Genomic DNA, 16,944 nt, shown 5'->3' with positions numbered 1-16,944 from the left:
TCCTCAGGAATAATGGGGAGGAGTGGAGGGGACCTTGTACTTAGATGAGGTTCTTGAGGAGTTCTCCTACTCCTCAAGCCTGGTCCAGAGCTGGGCTTGGTGAGCAAGACAACTCCCAGAACCCCATGCAGGTACAAGATCTTCCCCTTACCCACATTCAATTATTCCTAAGGACTTTTTCCAACTAGATTTTGAAGCTTAATATGGAGTCTGCCTCTACCACTTGTGTATTCCATTTTTTCCCTATTCTGACGATCAAAATGTTTTTCAAAATGTCTGAGGCTCAGTTGGGTGCTTAATTTCTACCTGTCTTCCCCCCCCCCCCCCCCCCTTGTTAATGCACTACTCACTTCAAATTATTTATCCTTGTTTGCCATGTCTGTTCCTCTAGGGAATTTTTGTATGTGGTAAAACATGACTTCTCTAATTCATATTTTCCAGTGGCATGAGATGTTAATTCTTTTAATCTTTCTGGGAATGAGTGAAAGTCAGACAGAATGCTGCAAAATGTTATGTAAAAGAAAATTTAATAACTAAATTTAAACAAACATTTATACTTGGTAGGAAATAAAGCTAAACTTTTATTAACGTGGTAAAGATAAACTTATAATTTACAAGCTTGCCCATTAGCTTTTATTTTAATCAAAGTTTGGGTTTCATTTCAAAGTATATAAATGCTCCCATTATCTTAAGGTAATGAATGCCTTTGACTTCCCGCAGGAATGCAGTATGGACATCCGGAAGGAGATGAGTCGTAGCATCTTCCTTGCGGGTGGAGTGACCCAGCTGCCCGGTCTGGTCGATAGACTGACGACAGAGATCGATAACCTCACACCACCAGCCATCCGGCCTAAGGTAAGAGAGAGCCTATGGCACCGTGTGTGTGTTGACGAATGATTGTGTGTGTTTTGGGGAATGATGTGTGTGTTGGGGAATGATGTGCGTGTGTTGGGGAACAATGATTGTGTGTGTGTTGGAGAAAATGATGTACATGCAAGTGTGTGTGGGAATGATGTACTCACCTAGTTGTGCTTGCAGGGGTTGAGCTCTGGCTCTTTGGTCCCGCCTCTTAACCGTCAATCAACTGATGTACAGATTCCTGAGCCTACTGGGTTCTATTGTATCTACATTTGAAACTGTGTATGGAGTCAGCCTCCACCACATCACTGCCTAATGCATTCCACTTGTTAACTACTGGAAAAGTTCTTTCTAATGTCCCTGTGGCTCATTTGGGTACTCGGTCTCCACCTGTGTCCCCTTGTTCGCGTACCACCTGTGTTAAAAAGTTTATCCTTATCTACCCTGTCAATCCTCTGAGAATTTTGTAGGTAGTGATCATGTCTCCTCTTACTCTTGTCTTCCAGCGTTGTGAGGTGCATTTCACGCAGCCTTTCCTCATAACTCATGCCTCTTAGTTCTGGGACTAGCCTAGTGGCATACTTCTAAACTTTTTCCAGCTTCGTCTTTGTGTGTGTGTGTGTGTGTGGGGGAATGAGTGTGTGTTGAGTGGTATGGAAATGGTTTCCTGGTATGGAAAGAGGATGCTGAATCCTCTTTCCATACCATGAGCCTTTAATTTCACACAAGTATTTTAAATGTATAAATAAATATATTTATTTATTTGCAGGTCCATGCTTCCCCCTACCGCTACCATGCTGCCTATATTGGTGCCTGTGTCCTGGCCGAATCTCCAGCCTTTGTACAATCCAGGATCAGCCGAGAGGACTGGAATAAACATGGGAATGCAGCACTACGCAAGTGGTCTCTCTGATGACCACCAATGAAGACGTAATCAGTTTGGAGCCATTTAAATGAAAGGAGAAGCAGCTCTCAAAGTTTTCTGCACACACAGGAGGAGAAATAAGTCATCATGCATGTCTATCATCATGATAGCCACAGCTAGGCAACGTACGATCCTTCCCCTACATAATCTTTGTTCCTGTTAAATGTTGTTGGGGAGAAGGATGGTACAAGCCTCGGAAACACAACCACCACTTTCCGCGTTGAATTAATTTACTTGATTCAATTAAACCGATTCCTTGATGTGGAATCGATCAATCGATTCCTTGATGTGCAGTTTCTACACTATGCATTTAATTCAAAGATTCTGTGGTGCAAGAAGTATATCTGGAAATTTACAGCAATGGCGTGCCAAAAAAAAGAACAGCAAGGCTTCTACAGCATGATGTCAAGTTACTGTCAAGTACCATCAGCAACAGCGATGTGTCAATAGTTATTTTGCGGTGTAAACAAAAATAACAAACAGATTGGCAACACTGCTCAAGCTTTACTACACAAATGCCTCAAGAACTTGCTTCGTAGCTGTGCCTTCTATCAGTGGTACAATTTGTATTGTTATTAGTGATTAATAACATGCATACACCAAATTGTCTTATATACTTAGATATTCTATAAAGTCACTGAATTTTGTTATGAAGTATAAAAATGGAGCTTTGTCTTGTGCACAAATTTCTAAATCATTAACAGATATTTTTTTTTTCTTTCTAAGCCTCAAGTACATGAGCCGTATAATATTGCCAACACTGGCTTGTGTACTTGTAGTCAGCATTGTCCTTTATTAGTCAGCAGGCAAGTTAGTCAGGTATGTACAGGTCAGCTGGTAATGTGGGCAGGTCAGCAAGGGTGGTGTGTGCTGGCTACGAGGCATGGTGGGAGTATCACCACGTGTGGTGGTGAAGAGTTTGACTGACCACGTGTCGTGGTGAAGAGTTTGACTGACCACGTGTCGTGGTGAAGAGTTTGACTGACCAACAGGTGTGATAGTCTGGTCAGCAGGCATGGTGGGGCAGATGTGCAAGTGCAGTTGATGTCCCTTTTTTTTTTTAATCGGAAGGCCCTCCTCCAGCCTTACCGTGCCTGTGTGTTCCTTCCTATGTCATGATGTATAATTTGTATATACAGTATTCTAGGCAGGGAAAGGTTAACTTATTTTCCATTGTGTAATATACAGTTGCAGTTGTTTACTTACAATAAATATATTTGTATATGAGACATAACAAGTTTGATTAGCCTATCTACTCCATAATAAATTTGAATGCAAAACACTTTTACATTTTAATGAACAATTTGAGAATATATATATATTGTATTTATAAGATGCTAATTAGTTTTTTTATTACAGATTTTGCCATATGCTTGCAAAGCCACTAACAAGCCTAGCACTCTGGCCAATTCTTAAAGTAACAGATATAACTTATCATAACCCCGTGGAACCACCTACCCGCCGAAGCCGTAAATGCCAAAACTCTGCTGGGTTTTAAAATACAGCTGGAAAAGATCAGGGCAAATGGGTGGACCATTAACAAGCCGCCGGCTTCCTGTCCTCATCGAGGCCACTAGTATTAGTGGCCCCTCAGGTAAATTCAGGTTTGCCTATACTTTGAAAATTTACAGTGATTCACACCGTAAGCATTTTCTCATGCAATTAGCCAAGTCAGTATGACTATACAGTACTGTATTGCACTTGCAATGAGCATTCAGGTCAAAGTTCACCCCCTGTCCTAATCCCCCCCCCCCCCCTTCTCTCTTTCCTCTACACCTGTGTGTGTAGAGGCACCTCTACACCTGTGTGTGTGTAGAGGCACCTCTACACCTGTGTGTGTGTAGAGGCACCTCTACACCTGTGTGTGTGTGTAGAGGCACCTCCACACCTGTGTGTGTAGAGGCACCTCTACACCTGTGTGTGTGTAGAGGCAATCATGTGGTACATTGAATCTGTTGTGCCTATGACTTCCAGACGAACTAAAATCTGATCCCTTTTCCTTCTCCCTGAAATGTAAAAAAGAAAAAAAACCTTCGGACCTGTCTCCCTCCTTCTACCTTCTCATGTCTCCTCACGTCCCAGTGTTAGAGGCGACTGTGATATGAAGGTTGATCCTGAGACCACTGCCACTTCTGTCCTTGATCAACACTACTTACATTAACCTCTCAGCTGCTATCTATTTCCTCCCCCAAACCCCCACTGTTCACCTGTACAGGGAGCCCCCCAACTACGAATGGATTATGTTCCGAAAACGGGGTTCATAGAGCAGTTGTTTCAAATGGGGAATTGGATCTCCCAGAGGTGCAATGTCATAAATGGGGGATACATTCCAGGACCACCAAAATCTTTACAAAACCAATATTTTTTGGATATACTGTAATATAGAAAACACAGCATATTATTTACCTTGAATGATAGCATTGTCCTTGTCAATGTTGGGTGTTTTTGAGTGAACAAAATTAGGTATTGGAGGTGGCATTAGATGATGTGTTGGTGGCTGGTCATCCTCAGTGTCACTGGCTGCATTTGATGTTGGAGCTGATGGGTGTGTGGCAAACTTGGGCGGGTCACCATCAGTCACTAGCTGCTGTGGAACTAAGGTTCCGAGTCAGTCTTTTTCATGAAGGTCAATAAGGCTATTGACAGCAGTAATAATTATATGAAAGTACAAATATTTGATACACGAAATAGTGATGAATTCGTAGAAAAGAAATGTACGTTAAAGTGACTAATATGCACAGCATTTAAGGGTTTTTGGGAGGCAACTTTTTCAGGAATTAGGATTTTGAGTGACTTTGCACAACTATCTTTGTTTCTAAGTAAATTTGCTGGTAGAGTGTAATTGATTTTCAGGTCTCAAAGATTGTTAAATATTTTGAAACAAATTGCCTGGCTCTTTAAATATTGCCAATATGATGTTATATTTATTATATACTGTATATGTTTTGTTAACATGAAACACTTGTTAAGCACTATTGTCATCAATAATTTTGGCCAATTTTTGAACAAATTCGGCTGCTCCCTTCTCATCGCACTATTGTTGTGCCATCTACTTGTGGTTATCTTGAGATGATTTCAGGGCTTTTAGTGTCCCCACGGCCCGGTCCTCGACCAGGCCTCCACCCCCAGGAAGCAGCCCATGACAGCTGACTAACACCCAGGTACCTATTTTACTGCTAAGTAACCGGGGCATAGGGTGAAAGAAACTCTGCCCATAGTTTCTCGACGGCGCCCGGGATCGAACCCTGGACCACAGGATTACAAGTACAGTGTGCTGTCCGCTTGGCCGACCGGCTCCCCAGTGGTATGTACATTTATCATACCCTTTTGACTGTTAAACCACCCATGACTTGCTACCAATGTTTCGTCTCTCACAGTTGCACCCAATTCCATTTTTTAAATCAAAAGTACTCTTGTTTTCTCCTGTATGAGCTCAAGGCTAAATGAATTTCTACAATTCTCAATAGAAACGTTAACAGCTCTTCCATACAAATTAAATGTGATCTTTTCCTTATTGTCATTGATTTCAATGGTGCAAAATCCTTCATGTGCTTAAATTTAGCATTTTGTCCTTTCAGTTCTTTGTGTTGGGGACAGGCAGCCAGTGTATATATACATGTTTGGCTTGTATCAAGGCTTCCCCCCTCACCTAAGACCAAACTACTGACCCTCCCCAAGATGCAACCCCACAACAAACTGATTAACTCCTGGGTACCTAATTAATTACTGCTAGGTGAACAAAGGCATTAGAAGATAGGAAGTGCACCCAACCATTTCTGTCCTGCCCAGGACTCGATCTAAAAATTCCTGATTGCGAGTCAATAACAAACCTTCCATACTACTGGGACCCTCTTTAAAATAGTCCAGATTGTTAAGCGGTTCACACTGTAAACACTAGCAATCTGTGTTGAGTTTTTTTCCTTATCAGAGTACAGTACTTGATTATTTCTAGCTTCATCTTTGAGATATAATGGGTCACCTCTTCCTTGGCACTGATGCATTACTTGCACACTTCCTCTTTCTTATCAGCCAAGTCAAGGATAGAGGTCTTACTCTCCAGGGAAGAGAGAGAGGGAGGGATCAGATATACATTTCTTGCCAAAAGATGGAGTGAAGTTGGGAGTGGTAGATGCTATGAACTATGCATATTTATCATCTCAAGAGGAGAGGAAAAATAAAGGTATTCAGGGCAGGGTTAACATCAGTCTGAATGGTCATTGTCTGGGAAGGGTAAAAAGACAGAGAAAAAGGGTGGAGGAGGATGTAGCCTATGTCTGAGAGGAGCGCACATTGGACACACAAGAGTGAAGAGGTTAGGAATCGTGTGGCAAAATATTGCAAGAACAGACAGAAGACCGAGAAGAAAGGGCACGAACACAGGAGGCACAAAAGGCACGCGACCAACATCAAAACCGTGGAGCTGGAGAGAAAGGCAAGTTGTTGGAGACGTCAGGATACAGTTCTGGAACTAGAGACCGTGGAAGGAGAAAGAGGGAAGTCCTAAACTGCAGCTTGAGCACAAGTCATGCCAGAGAAGAAGGCAACACAGTAAATATGGAACCTCGCTTTGGCTAACGATATATGGTCTGTTTCAAGTTGAGGAAAGTATACAAATTTATAATCCATCCACGACTGAAAAAGGCAGAATAGGCATCACTGCAATTAGTGCAGTGATCAGGGAAAGAATAACTGAACCAAGTATTGCCAGATTTACCACAAAAAGGGCAAAGGAACACCTTGTTATGACAAGTTAAAGCACAGAGTTCACATTTCCCGAGGGCCATTAACACTAGTGGCCTCGACGAGGACAGGAAGCCAGTGGCTTGTCAAAAGTCCCGCTCATTTGCCCTGATCTTTTCCAGTTAGATTTTAACATTTAACAGAGTTTTGGCATTTCCGGCTTTGGCGGTATTCCTTCCAAATTCTTTCATATCATGATTGGCATCAGCAAGAATTACCATGGGTGAGAGGGTACAACTATTAAGTGTTCTTTATGATGCAAAGGGTTATAGAAAGTCTATTGCAAAGAGGCCAAGTGAACAAATCGATATGGATAATAAAATGGCCTTGGAACTCCAAAATTGTCTTATGGCCCCTATGCCAATAATAATAATAATAATAATAATAATAATAATAATAATAATAATAATAATAATAAATATTTTTTATTTAAACAAAAGTACATGCATACAAAATAGGGTACAAGAAGAATGTTAAAATTTCTAGTTAGGGCAAGTACTATGCCCAAAGTACTAATATGCACAGGATTTTGGGCAATATGTGGAAAAAATGAAAACTAAAGAAACTACTGTAAATGAGACCAAAAGTAAAAAAAAGTAGACAAAAAAAACGGGCAAATACATGGTGGTTGGTACAGCAGAAATTGCAACAGAACAATATATAGTAATTTTCACTAAATCATGAGGATCTTTGTCCCCTGTTGCAATGTGAGACAGGAGGAGGACTGTGCTGGTGTTGGCATTCAAACCCCTGTTTTTGGGAGACTCAAACCAGAACCTCAGCAATGCACAAGAGGGAGAGAACTTTGACAAAGCATGCACTACAATGGTTGGGATGCACTGCAACAATTTAATACACTACCAACTGTTCAGTTTGTGAAAATCATCAGGAATGGCAGGACCTTCAAAATATGAGAAAAATATTTATATTACATAGGTGGACCAAACAAATTATTGAACGAGGCGCATGGAAAGGGATGGAGCAAAGCAGTACAAGATTATGATGCCGACCACAACTATTAGTGCTGCACATGGCGACGAACTAGTAGCCACAGACTATGCTGGAGAGATCTGTCAAGGTTACAACAGTGGCAGAAAGAAAATTACCAGGGGGAAAGTCTAGAACAGAGCAGGGGGAGAGAGTCCAACACAGCAAGAGTCGCAAATTTGCAGAGCTAGTAGGGAGGAACCGGCCCCCCCACCCCTCTTGGGAGATGAGGAAAACCAACTTGCAATGCCTCAGTCTTAAGGCCTAGTTGTCTGCTATATGACTCAAAGGAGGAGAAGGGTGTATAAAAAACCACACTACTTACAACTGAGCCACAGAAAGAGGCATAAACATGTGTACAACCTCAGAGGTAACGGAGAGTATATGCAGGTAACCACTGGATGACCTGAATGACAGCCCAGGAATCGATAGGTGATACTATACTTCTGGCTGACCAGAAGCGTGCCGGCCAGACTAGCCAACTGATTTAGGTCGGGCCCAACTCGACCTCCTATGTTACCCCCATACCCCCTACCAGAGCAGCATGTTGCAGCCCAGGAGCTGCAGCTTCTGCCCCAGGGTCAATGACCAAATGAAGGATAACACAGATCTCCATGCATAGCACAGGCAGCCGAGCTGTGTGGTGTTTTCACTTGAGTACCATCGCAGGAGATGGGGTGGAAGCCACCCACACACACATCAGAGAGCAGTGCACAGGAACCCCCGCTCACCATATCAATATTTCAGTCCCCTTTGAGGGGACTGAAAGTATTAAATTTTAAAGCAAATGGTGAATTAGAAAATACAAATCTAACCTAACATAGGTTAAATTATGTTTGACCAAGGACATAACAGGGAATACAACTATAGTTATCTATAGTTGGTCAAGTTGGGTCTATGTTTTGTTTTGCCAAATACATTTAGAATGTACATAGATTATCAAAGATGTAGCACAGGAAATTTAGACTCCAATAGAACCCTAGAGGCTCTTAGAGTATCGACCATTGTAGTGATGTTAGTGAAGATGAAGTAGCAAGGATATGACCCCTGTTCTTCACCGTCTGTTGCTTTCCCTAAAAAAAAAGCTCAAATGGAGCTATTTTTTGTCCAGTTTTGGCATCACATTTTCACCCAACAAATAACCTTATGTTACGGAGCAGCAGTAGTTCCGAGCCCTGGTCAGGTACGGGTTACAGAGAAGATTCAGCAACATTTGTATTTCATCGTGGTTGGTCTCGTATGAGGCGTGGTGGACGTCTTGACAGTGCCACCAGGAATCTGCAGACACAACACAGGGAAGGATGGATTAAAAATTATAAAAACATAATAATTGTGAACAAGAAAGTCTAACAACCAAGAGGATAAGTCCTGCCTAGTCAGATGAGAGAAAAACCGACTGATCAAGAAACGAGCAAACATATTTCCTATCTGGAAATCCACAGCAGTTATTACTGGCATTATTGATTATAATACTGCTTTATCAGTTATAAATGTGTATTATCTGTAATTTATTAATACCTGTACACTATATCTATAAGAGAACTTGTCTCTAAAAAGTTGGAGGTCAAATGTTTGGGGCTAGTCGCACCCAAATTTCCAGGGAGAAATTTAGGGGGGGTTACTCAAATTTCCCCATTATGGGGAGTGATACTATAAATGCTACTCTGGGGAGCATTTGCGTACAGTATATGGAAGAGAACTATGAGGAGACGGTGCCAAGCTACCACAACTATATAGCATTTGCAAGGATTGAGGCTAAGGATTTGGGATGGGGTGGGGTGGGGGAGGGGGGGGGGGAAGGAATGATGCCCAACCACTTTGACAGTTGGGGATTGAACACCAACCTGCACGAAGCGAGACCGTTGCTCTATCGTCCAGGCCAAGTGGTTGGGCACTTGGGCACACTATGTCCATTCATGTATATAGAACAGACATGCACCAGTTGAGGTTGGTCCACAAGTTAAATGTTATAAGAAATACTTCATTTATTTATATACAAGAAGGTACATTGGGTTTATGAGAGTACATAGCATTAAATGTTTTTACATTCTTGTAAAACCACTAGCATGCATAGATAAGGACCTGCCTGAAATGCTAACAGATAATTTTAAGTAGGTAATTTCTAGCAAGATTGAAAAAAAAAATTTAAAGGTGTATAGTAAGAAAGTTTGACCAAGATTAGTAGGCACATTAATGTAAAATTTGAGGGTTATCAACAGGTACTTTGTACCATAATTTGAGGATTATTTAAAACTACAAAAACTATAATACAGTAGAATATGCATTCAATATAATAACCATCGTATAAGGTGATAGCTATGATTCCAATGGTAAAGTTGTATGGCTTAGGTACATAATTGGGGGATTGGGTAGCACTAGATACAGTGCCAGTTTAAAGCACTAGGTAGGAAACTATGAAGATGAAATTGGGTACTTTTTTTTTTGTTTTTTTGAGTAAGGCAATTTATTTGGGATTGAGTTCCATAGACTAGGTCCCTTTATTTGTGTAGTGTTTACACAGATTAAGTTTGTCTCCGGGGATATCAAAGCTATATTTATTTTTGGTGTGGTGATTATGGGTTTTATTACATCTGTCCAGGAGGTCTCGGCACAGGGTTTGCATTTAAGAACAGGGTTTTGTAAATGGCACAAGAGAATGTATGGAGTAAGTTTAGGTTTAGCATGTTTAGGGATTTAAACGGGGGCCTGAGTGTCATTTGAAACAATTAGTCCCCGTGGTGTAGTGGTTAAGACACTCCCCTGGCATTTCGTGAGCACTTTGTATTGGGTTCGTATCCTGGCTGGGAAAATTTTACTGGGTGTCAATCCTTAACTGTAGCCTCTGTTTACCCAACAGTAAAATGGGTATCTGGTTGTTAAACGATTTGGCGGGTCGTATTCCGGGGAATACAGGAATAAGGCCTTGTCCAAAACGCTACGAATGCTAGTAGCTGTACAAGAATGTAAGAACTTGTATATATTAAATAATTAATAAATAAATAAATAAAGTTTGTTATTGTTCTGATAGCAGATTGTTGCTGGGTGATGATGGGCTTGAGGTAGTTTGCAGTGGTTGAACTCCATGCACAGATACCATATATAAGATAGGGATAGATTAGCACGTAGTATAGTGAGAGGAGAGCAGAGTTTGGAACATAATATATGATTTTAGAGAGTATACCAACCATTTTTGAGACTTTCTTTGTTAAGAGTTGCATGTGGGTGCTGAAGTTGTACACTGAGACATTATTGTACATGCATCTAGTATTAGGCTAGACGAGATATTCAACAATACATGGCACTATCATAGATGGGGGGGGGTCTGTAGAACCGTTGGTTTCATTCTCAACCCACAATCTGGGAAACCTGGGTTCGAATCCTGGGCAGGGAAGAAATGGTTGGACACGTTTCCTTTCACTTAATACCTCTGTCCACCCAGCAGTAAAAAATTACCCTGGAGTTAGCCAACCTTCGTTGGTATTGCATACTTGCCAGGGTCAGTAGTTTGACCTGGGGGGGGGGGGGAAGTGAGGGAAATGACCACCATGGACAAGCCTAATGTCTATACATACACAGGCTGCCTGTCTCTCGAAAAATGTATTACAGTATTATACTTTACCTGTGTAGAGAGGTTCATATAGCGCCGAGTTGTTCCACAACATGTGGCACTCTCGTATATTGGCAAGGTTAAAGGGCAGGGTCGAGTCCCAGTGCCACATCCCCGTCGACCTGCCAAATTATAGAGCCAATCAGATATACATTATTGCCACTTAGTCATAAATTTTAATACATACGAAAATAATTCCTGTTGTCGGGGACAGGAAGCCTGTACTTAGGTTCATCAAGGCCACTGCCTCTCCCTAGGCCAACTACTGACCCTCCCCAGGATGCAATCACATTGCCAGACTTTATTAATCAAATAATTACAGTATACATGTAGTTACATCCTGCAATAATACCAAGCCATATAATATACAATACATATATACATCTTATACACATATACACTGTGACGGTAAAAAATAGGTGTTATCGCAGTCTTCCCTAGGCAGATGGAATGCTTGTCACAAAATTAATAATTAAAAAACAAAAGTTAAACTGTAAGTTGCCTTCACTGTGAAGTTAACTGTAGGAGAAAACATACAGAACAAAAATTTAAAAATACTTTACTTTAATAGAAATTATTTTAAACAAATTACAAAATATATAATAATATCCAGGCTTGGCTTTAATACACGTGCAAAACAAACAAGATGAACAATCAAATTTACATTACATTAAGGTGCAAAATAAAATATGGTGCAGAATACCATGAGCCAGTCTGACTAAATCCGTTACCACACCGAGAGTGTCAACGGGTCTACTCAGTTGAGCACACAGGAGTAATCTGAATCTTTGAGAGCTTGGTAGCCCTATTTATACGGAATATCGGCCAAACAGATTTATTTATTTATTTATTTATATATATACAAGAAGGTACATTGGGGGTTAACAGGGAACATAGAGTTTAAGTTGAAATTACATTCTTGTAAGGCCACTAGCATGCATAGCGTTTCGGGCATGTCCTTAAACTAACCTTAGAGCAAATCCTTAAACTAACAGATAGTTTTAGAGAATTAAGAGTAAAATGGAGCTGATGTCTTCTTTTAACTATGAACCTGCTGTTAAACTGCTTGTTATAGAGGGCGTGGCCTCCCAGCGACCCAGGTGCGAGGTGGGGTGACGGGCCATGGTGCAAGAGGGAGGACTGGTTGTAGTTGTTCTTGGCTGCTGTTCTTGATTACATAGACGTGAATGAGTAAAATAGGCGATAATGGAGTAGGCCGAATCTCTTCCTAGAGATTTTACTGTGACAACACATATACACAATACATACATACACCTGGTGACACTATTATTCTCTCATCTATACTTATCTCAACTATGGTATTTGTGCTCGGGGTTCTACTACCCAAAATCATTTACGTCCTCTAATTACTCAACACAAAGCTGCTATTAGGACAATATCTAACTCTGGCCCCAGACATCATTCGGTACCCTTACTCAAATCTCTGAATATGTTAGATATTAATTAAGTCCCTGCACATCCTCTCATGTGTATTTTATATATAAAAAATGCTTAACTGTAATGTCAATCCTGACCTTAAAAGCTTCCTAGAAGGTTGTAACAGATCCCATGAGCACCACACCAGAAACAAATACCTATTTGATATTCCAAGAGTACGACTTAGTCAAACTAGAAATGCTTTACAAATCAAGGGACGTCGAATGTGGAATGACCTTCCCAATTATGTTAAAGACTGTACCTCTCCCAACCAGTTTAAGATAAAAACTAATACTACCTAATTAACTCAATGTAACCTACCTCACCCCCAAAATGTCAACCCATGTCTACTATTTTAAACAATGCTGTTTGTTGACCAAATTGTATTTTTGCTTTTTTTTCTGCCATGTTTCCCCCCTTTTTTTCCAATTTCTTCTTATTTTTTCTCAATACAATTTATACTTTAATCTCAATTAGTATTATGTTTTAGTCTGTGTTTTTCCTGCCCGAAACACTTTGTGTAATAGTGGCTTTAGGCATTGTATGTACTAGCTCTATCTATAAATCTATCAACTTTTGTATCTTACCTTGTATGTGTGTACTTTACCTTCCTTGTACTTTACCTACTTTACCTACATACTTTCAGGTATGTACTTTACCTGAATAAATATTTGTATTTGTATCTTGTCAGAGCCGGTGGCTGAGTGGACAGAACACTGGACGCGTGATCCTGTGGTCCCCGGGTTCGATCCCGGGCGCCGGCGAGAAACAATGGGCAGAGTTTCTTTCACCCTGATGCCCCTGTTACCTAGCAGTAAATAGGTACCTGGGTGTTAAGTCAGCTGTCACGGGCTGCTCCCTGGGGGCAGAGGCCTGTTTGAGGACCGGGCCACGGGGACACTAAAGCCCCGAAATCAAGATAACCTAGCTTAAGCACTTTCTATTCACTGTAACAGTAAGCAAACTGCATATGAACTAAAGCTAGAACAGTAAAGTACACAGTTCACGGACCTGTGTACATGTGAACAACAGCTGATCTGTCAGACACCCAAACAAGAACAGTCAATAGATAAACATGATAAAATGCCAATTATGTGCTGGTGTGTGTGCACACACACGCTTGTTTTGGAGTTGTGGGAGTGATTAGAGCTCGACAGTTCGACGGTTAGCGTTTTAGAAGAGTAGCCGGTAGAGTTGGAGGAGGGGATAGACTTGCCGAGTCCCTACCTTAATATCCTCCAGAGCCAGGCATCTACCAGCGGCAGGGCGTCCCGGAACTGGCCCATGTCAAGAAGGGTCTTCCAAAATGCCTTGGGATCATTTGGCAGTTGTTTAGTGCCTTCGAAGTTGAACCATCGGTACCTGTTGGAAAGAGGCTATAGCCAGTAACCACACCTGAAGAGAGAATGGCCAATACCCAATGACCAAGAAGGTGCAAGTCTCACGAATAATGACAAGGTGATGTGTGAGAAACTCTACAAAAGATTTCAGGACGTTTTTACAAAGGAGCCAGCGTGGAGACTCCAGTGATAAAAGGTCAGAGGAAACACTGTATAATATTGTAGTCACTGTTGAAGAGGTTACTTACATACATTAAATATATAAAAAGAACCCAATGGGCAAGCGGGTTTCAGTGGTTGAACCCCATGCATAGATACCGTAAGATAGGAATAGATTAGTGCATGGTATAATGAGAGGAGAGCAGAATTTAGAGCATAATAGCTCAATCAAATCAATCGAATGTTTACTCAGGTAAGTACATACATAAGGTGAGTTACAAACATAATGTTGGATTTATAGATAAGAGCTAGTCCATACAATGCCTAAAGCCACTAAATATGACTTTAGAAAGTACTATACCGTTCATATGAGTTTTTTCTTTTATAATTTGTTGTATATGGGTACTGAAGTTGTCTCTTAATTGTCTATGTATAGGCTAAGGAACTTTCCATCATTTTTATTGCTGGTGTTAACATTGTCTATTTGAAGCTGAATTGCATTTGTTGATTTGCTTCAAAATAATATGTAGTAGGTCTTTTTTATGTTTACTGTTAGTTTGTTGCTTGCCATCCATTAGTGGACTTTTTTTTAATTCGTTATTTGCAACATTATTTAATGTGTGGGGGTTGGGGGTCTGAGTAGACGAAGGTAGTATCGTTAGCAAATAGTATAGGTTAAAGAATGTTAGACACATTAGGCAGATCACTGATGTATATAAGAAATAGGTCCTAAGATGCTACCCTGTGGCACTCCTACAGTTAATGGTAGAGTGGGGAAGGTTATATCATTGATGGCTACATACTGGTGTCCGTCACAAAGATCAAATATAGTTCAGGGCAAGGCCTCGGATTCCATAATGGTGAAGTTTAAGTACGAGGTAGTTATGGTTAACAGTATCAATTAAAAGGCCTTTCTCAGGTCAATGAAGAGACCAATTGGGAACTCATTTTTGTCAAGGGCTGTGTAAATCATATCAAGCAGACAAATAATTGCATTGTTGTTAGTCTTTTTTGTGGGGGTGGGGGGGTGGGGTGGAAGTCAAACTGACAGGGACCAAGTACGTTGAATTTTATGAGGTAGGAGTAGAGCCGTTTATAAATAGTTTTTTCCAAATATTTTTGGATAATATAGGTAGACTTTAGACACTATTACTTGTGGTAAACTACTGGCCAACAGGGATTTGTTGACAGTCTCGAAGAGGCTATCATTATCCTTGGCGACTCCTCTGCAAACGCAACGATGACCTGCATATGCATATGTCGGAGGTGGGCGATGCTAATCTTTGATTGTGGTACAGCTTTGGGCAGCTGTTGGGCATCACCCACATAGGCCGTTCTTTATTGTTGTTAAGCATAAAACTAAAATTTCAAATGTGCAGAGGTTTGCAACTAAATAAGGTCCAGGAATAAAATGGTTAACCTATGAAGATTGTTTGAAGGAACTGGACCCCCACAAACCTGGAGAAAAAACAAAAGGAGATATGACCACACCACACAAGATCCACTAAATCTTTCGGGACACTAAAGCCCCGAAATCATCTCAAGATAACATGAAGATAGATCCTGAGGGGCAAAAGACAAGGTGGAGGGGGCCTTGTCTAAGGATAGCGTCTTTAAATTGATTTGGGTAGAGACAAAGAAGTGGAAACTGAAAACGCAAATGAGCTGAAGAAATGCAAGGAAATGCATATTTTACCTCGTTCTAGCGATCAACAAGTGGAATGCACTAAAAGTTGTGAAATGAAGGAATGCTCCTGTTACATTAGTCTATGCATTATCAACAGGATGCATTCCGACTGCTGTGCCTTACCTGCTCTGGGACAGGAAGAGTACTCTTGTCCTTTGGGCGAGGTTGGCAAAGATGGGTGCCACTTGAAGGCCCAACTTGTTCAGCTCGGAGAAAGGTACCAGCTCATCCACATCCTTTCTTATCATCAGCATCCACGACCCAAACCCTGTGGAGTGGTTGCATGAGGCAGAAAGGCCAGCGACTCATTAAGAGAGATGGGGCATAGGAAACAAAACTGGATATAGGGGTTATATTCTTGAGGTTATCTTGAGATGATTTCGGGGCTTAGTGTCCCCGCGGCCCGGTCCTCGACCAGGCCTCCACCCCCCAGAAGCAGCCCGTGACAGCTGACTAACTCCTAGGTATCTATTTAATGCTAGGTAACAGGGGCATCAGGGTAAAACTCAGCCCATTGCTTCTCGCCAGCGCCCGGGATCGAACCCGGGGACCACAGGATCACGCGTCCAGTGTTCTGCCCACTCTAGCTGCGACCGGCTCCCCTGGGGTAACTATTTATCACACTCGTATTACTGTTGTAAGGTGGAATACCATTTCACATTTTTGAATGGTAGACAGTGATTTATTATGCATTAAATTGTTCACCTGTTATTAATGGTTTGATGTTTGTCTGTTGGATGATGTGATCTTTAGACGAATAGCCATTCATAACTTTTTTTGAACACTTTTTAAGGGGTTCTTGACTATTTTCAACTAGAGATTAACAATTATGGCACATGGCAACCAGCCACCACATGTCAATTAGTTCAATTAACAACCTACCAGAATCAAACTTAATTAATAACCCTTTAATTGCCAGAAAATTATTCACAGCCTATATATATATGCTCTGCCAGCAGCCCGTCCTCCTAAGGTTGCCCAACGTCAAGAAACTGTCGTACTAACGTGCCCGTGTCCTAACCTACCAGAGGACCCAAAACAGAAAACGGGAAGTTGATTTAATTTCGCGAGCCACTACCATTCTCTAAACGATTTTTGGCCTTGGGGGTAGAGTATACGTCAAAATGTCACATTCTATTAGGACGGGGGATTGTAATTAAAGTAGAAATACATTAAACATAGCCTAATTAGCTAGAGCGACAAA

The 16,944-nt window shown here is 41.1% G+C and overlaps 3 protein-coding genes across 10 annotated transcripts in view; 2 read left to right on the top strand and 1 right to left on the bottom strand.

Annotated features, from left to right (window-relative positions):
- LOC123773625 (uncharacterized) overlaps positions 1 to 3,020 on the top strand; it is a 301,086-nt gene extending 298,066 nt beyond the window's left edge. For all 6 annotated transcript variants that reach the window (XM_069312402.1, XM_069312403.1, XM_069312400.1 and 3 more), the window contains 2 exons: positions 721 to 855; positions 1,628 to 3,020. In XM_069312402.1, coding sequence (XP_069168503.1) covers positions 721 to 855; positions 1,628 to 1,771 — 279 coding nt within the window. In that variant the 3' untranslated portion in view covers positions 1,772 to 3,020. The remainder of the gene's footprint in view (positions 1 to 720; positions 856 to 1,627) is intronic.
- The window catches only part of LOC123773624 (uncharacterized), a 33,118-nt gene that overhangs the window by 8,520 nt on the left and 7,654 nt on the right, over positions 1 to 16,944 (bottom strand). Inside the window, exons 5-9 of one of the 2 annotated variants that reach the window (XR_011224421.1) lie at positions 15,864 to 16,008; positions 13,782 to 13,916; positions 11,130 to 11,239; positions 8,654 to 8,788; positions 4,190 to 4,378 (exon numbers count right to left, since the gene is read on the bottom strand). Coding sequence is in view for 1 of the 2 variants with exons in the window: in XM_045767428.2 (XP_045623384.2) it covers positions 8,655 to 8,788; positions 11,130 to 11,239; positions 13,782 to 13,916; positions 15,864 to 16,008 (524 nt within the window). In the remaining variant the exon portion in view is untranslated. Of the gene's footprint in view, positions 1 to 4,189; positions 4,379 to 6,932; positions 8,789 to 11,129; positions 11,240 to 13,781; positions 13,917 to 15,863; positions 16,009 to 16,944 lie in introns of those variants that run through there. The other variant, XM_045767428.2, reaches the window with a different exon arrangement.
- LOC123773622 (carboxylic ester hydrolase) overlaps positions 13,929 to 16,944 on the top strand; it is a 122,600-nt gene continuing 119,584 nt past the window's right edge. For both annotated transcript variants that reach the window (XM_069312407.1, XM_069312408.1), the window contains exon 1: positions 13,929 to 14,090. The gene's annotated coding sequence lies outside the window, so the exon portion shown is untranslated. The remainder of the gene's footprint in view (positions 14,091 to 16,944) is intronic.

The sequence above is a fragment of the Procambarus clarkii genome, chromosome 72 (assembly GCF_040958095.1).
Source record: "Procambarus clarkii isolate CNS0578487 chromosome 72, FALCON_Pclarkii_2.0, whole genome shotgun sequence".
NCBI lineage: Eukaryota > Metazoa > Arthropoda > Malacostraca > Decapoda > Cambaridae > Procambarus > Procambarus clarkii.
The sequence above is the reverse complement of the archived record's forward strand: the minus strand, read 5'-3'. Positions and strand labels throughout refer to the sequence as shown.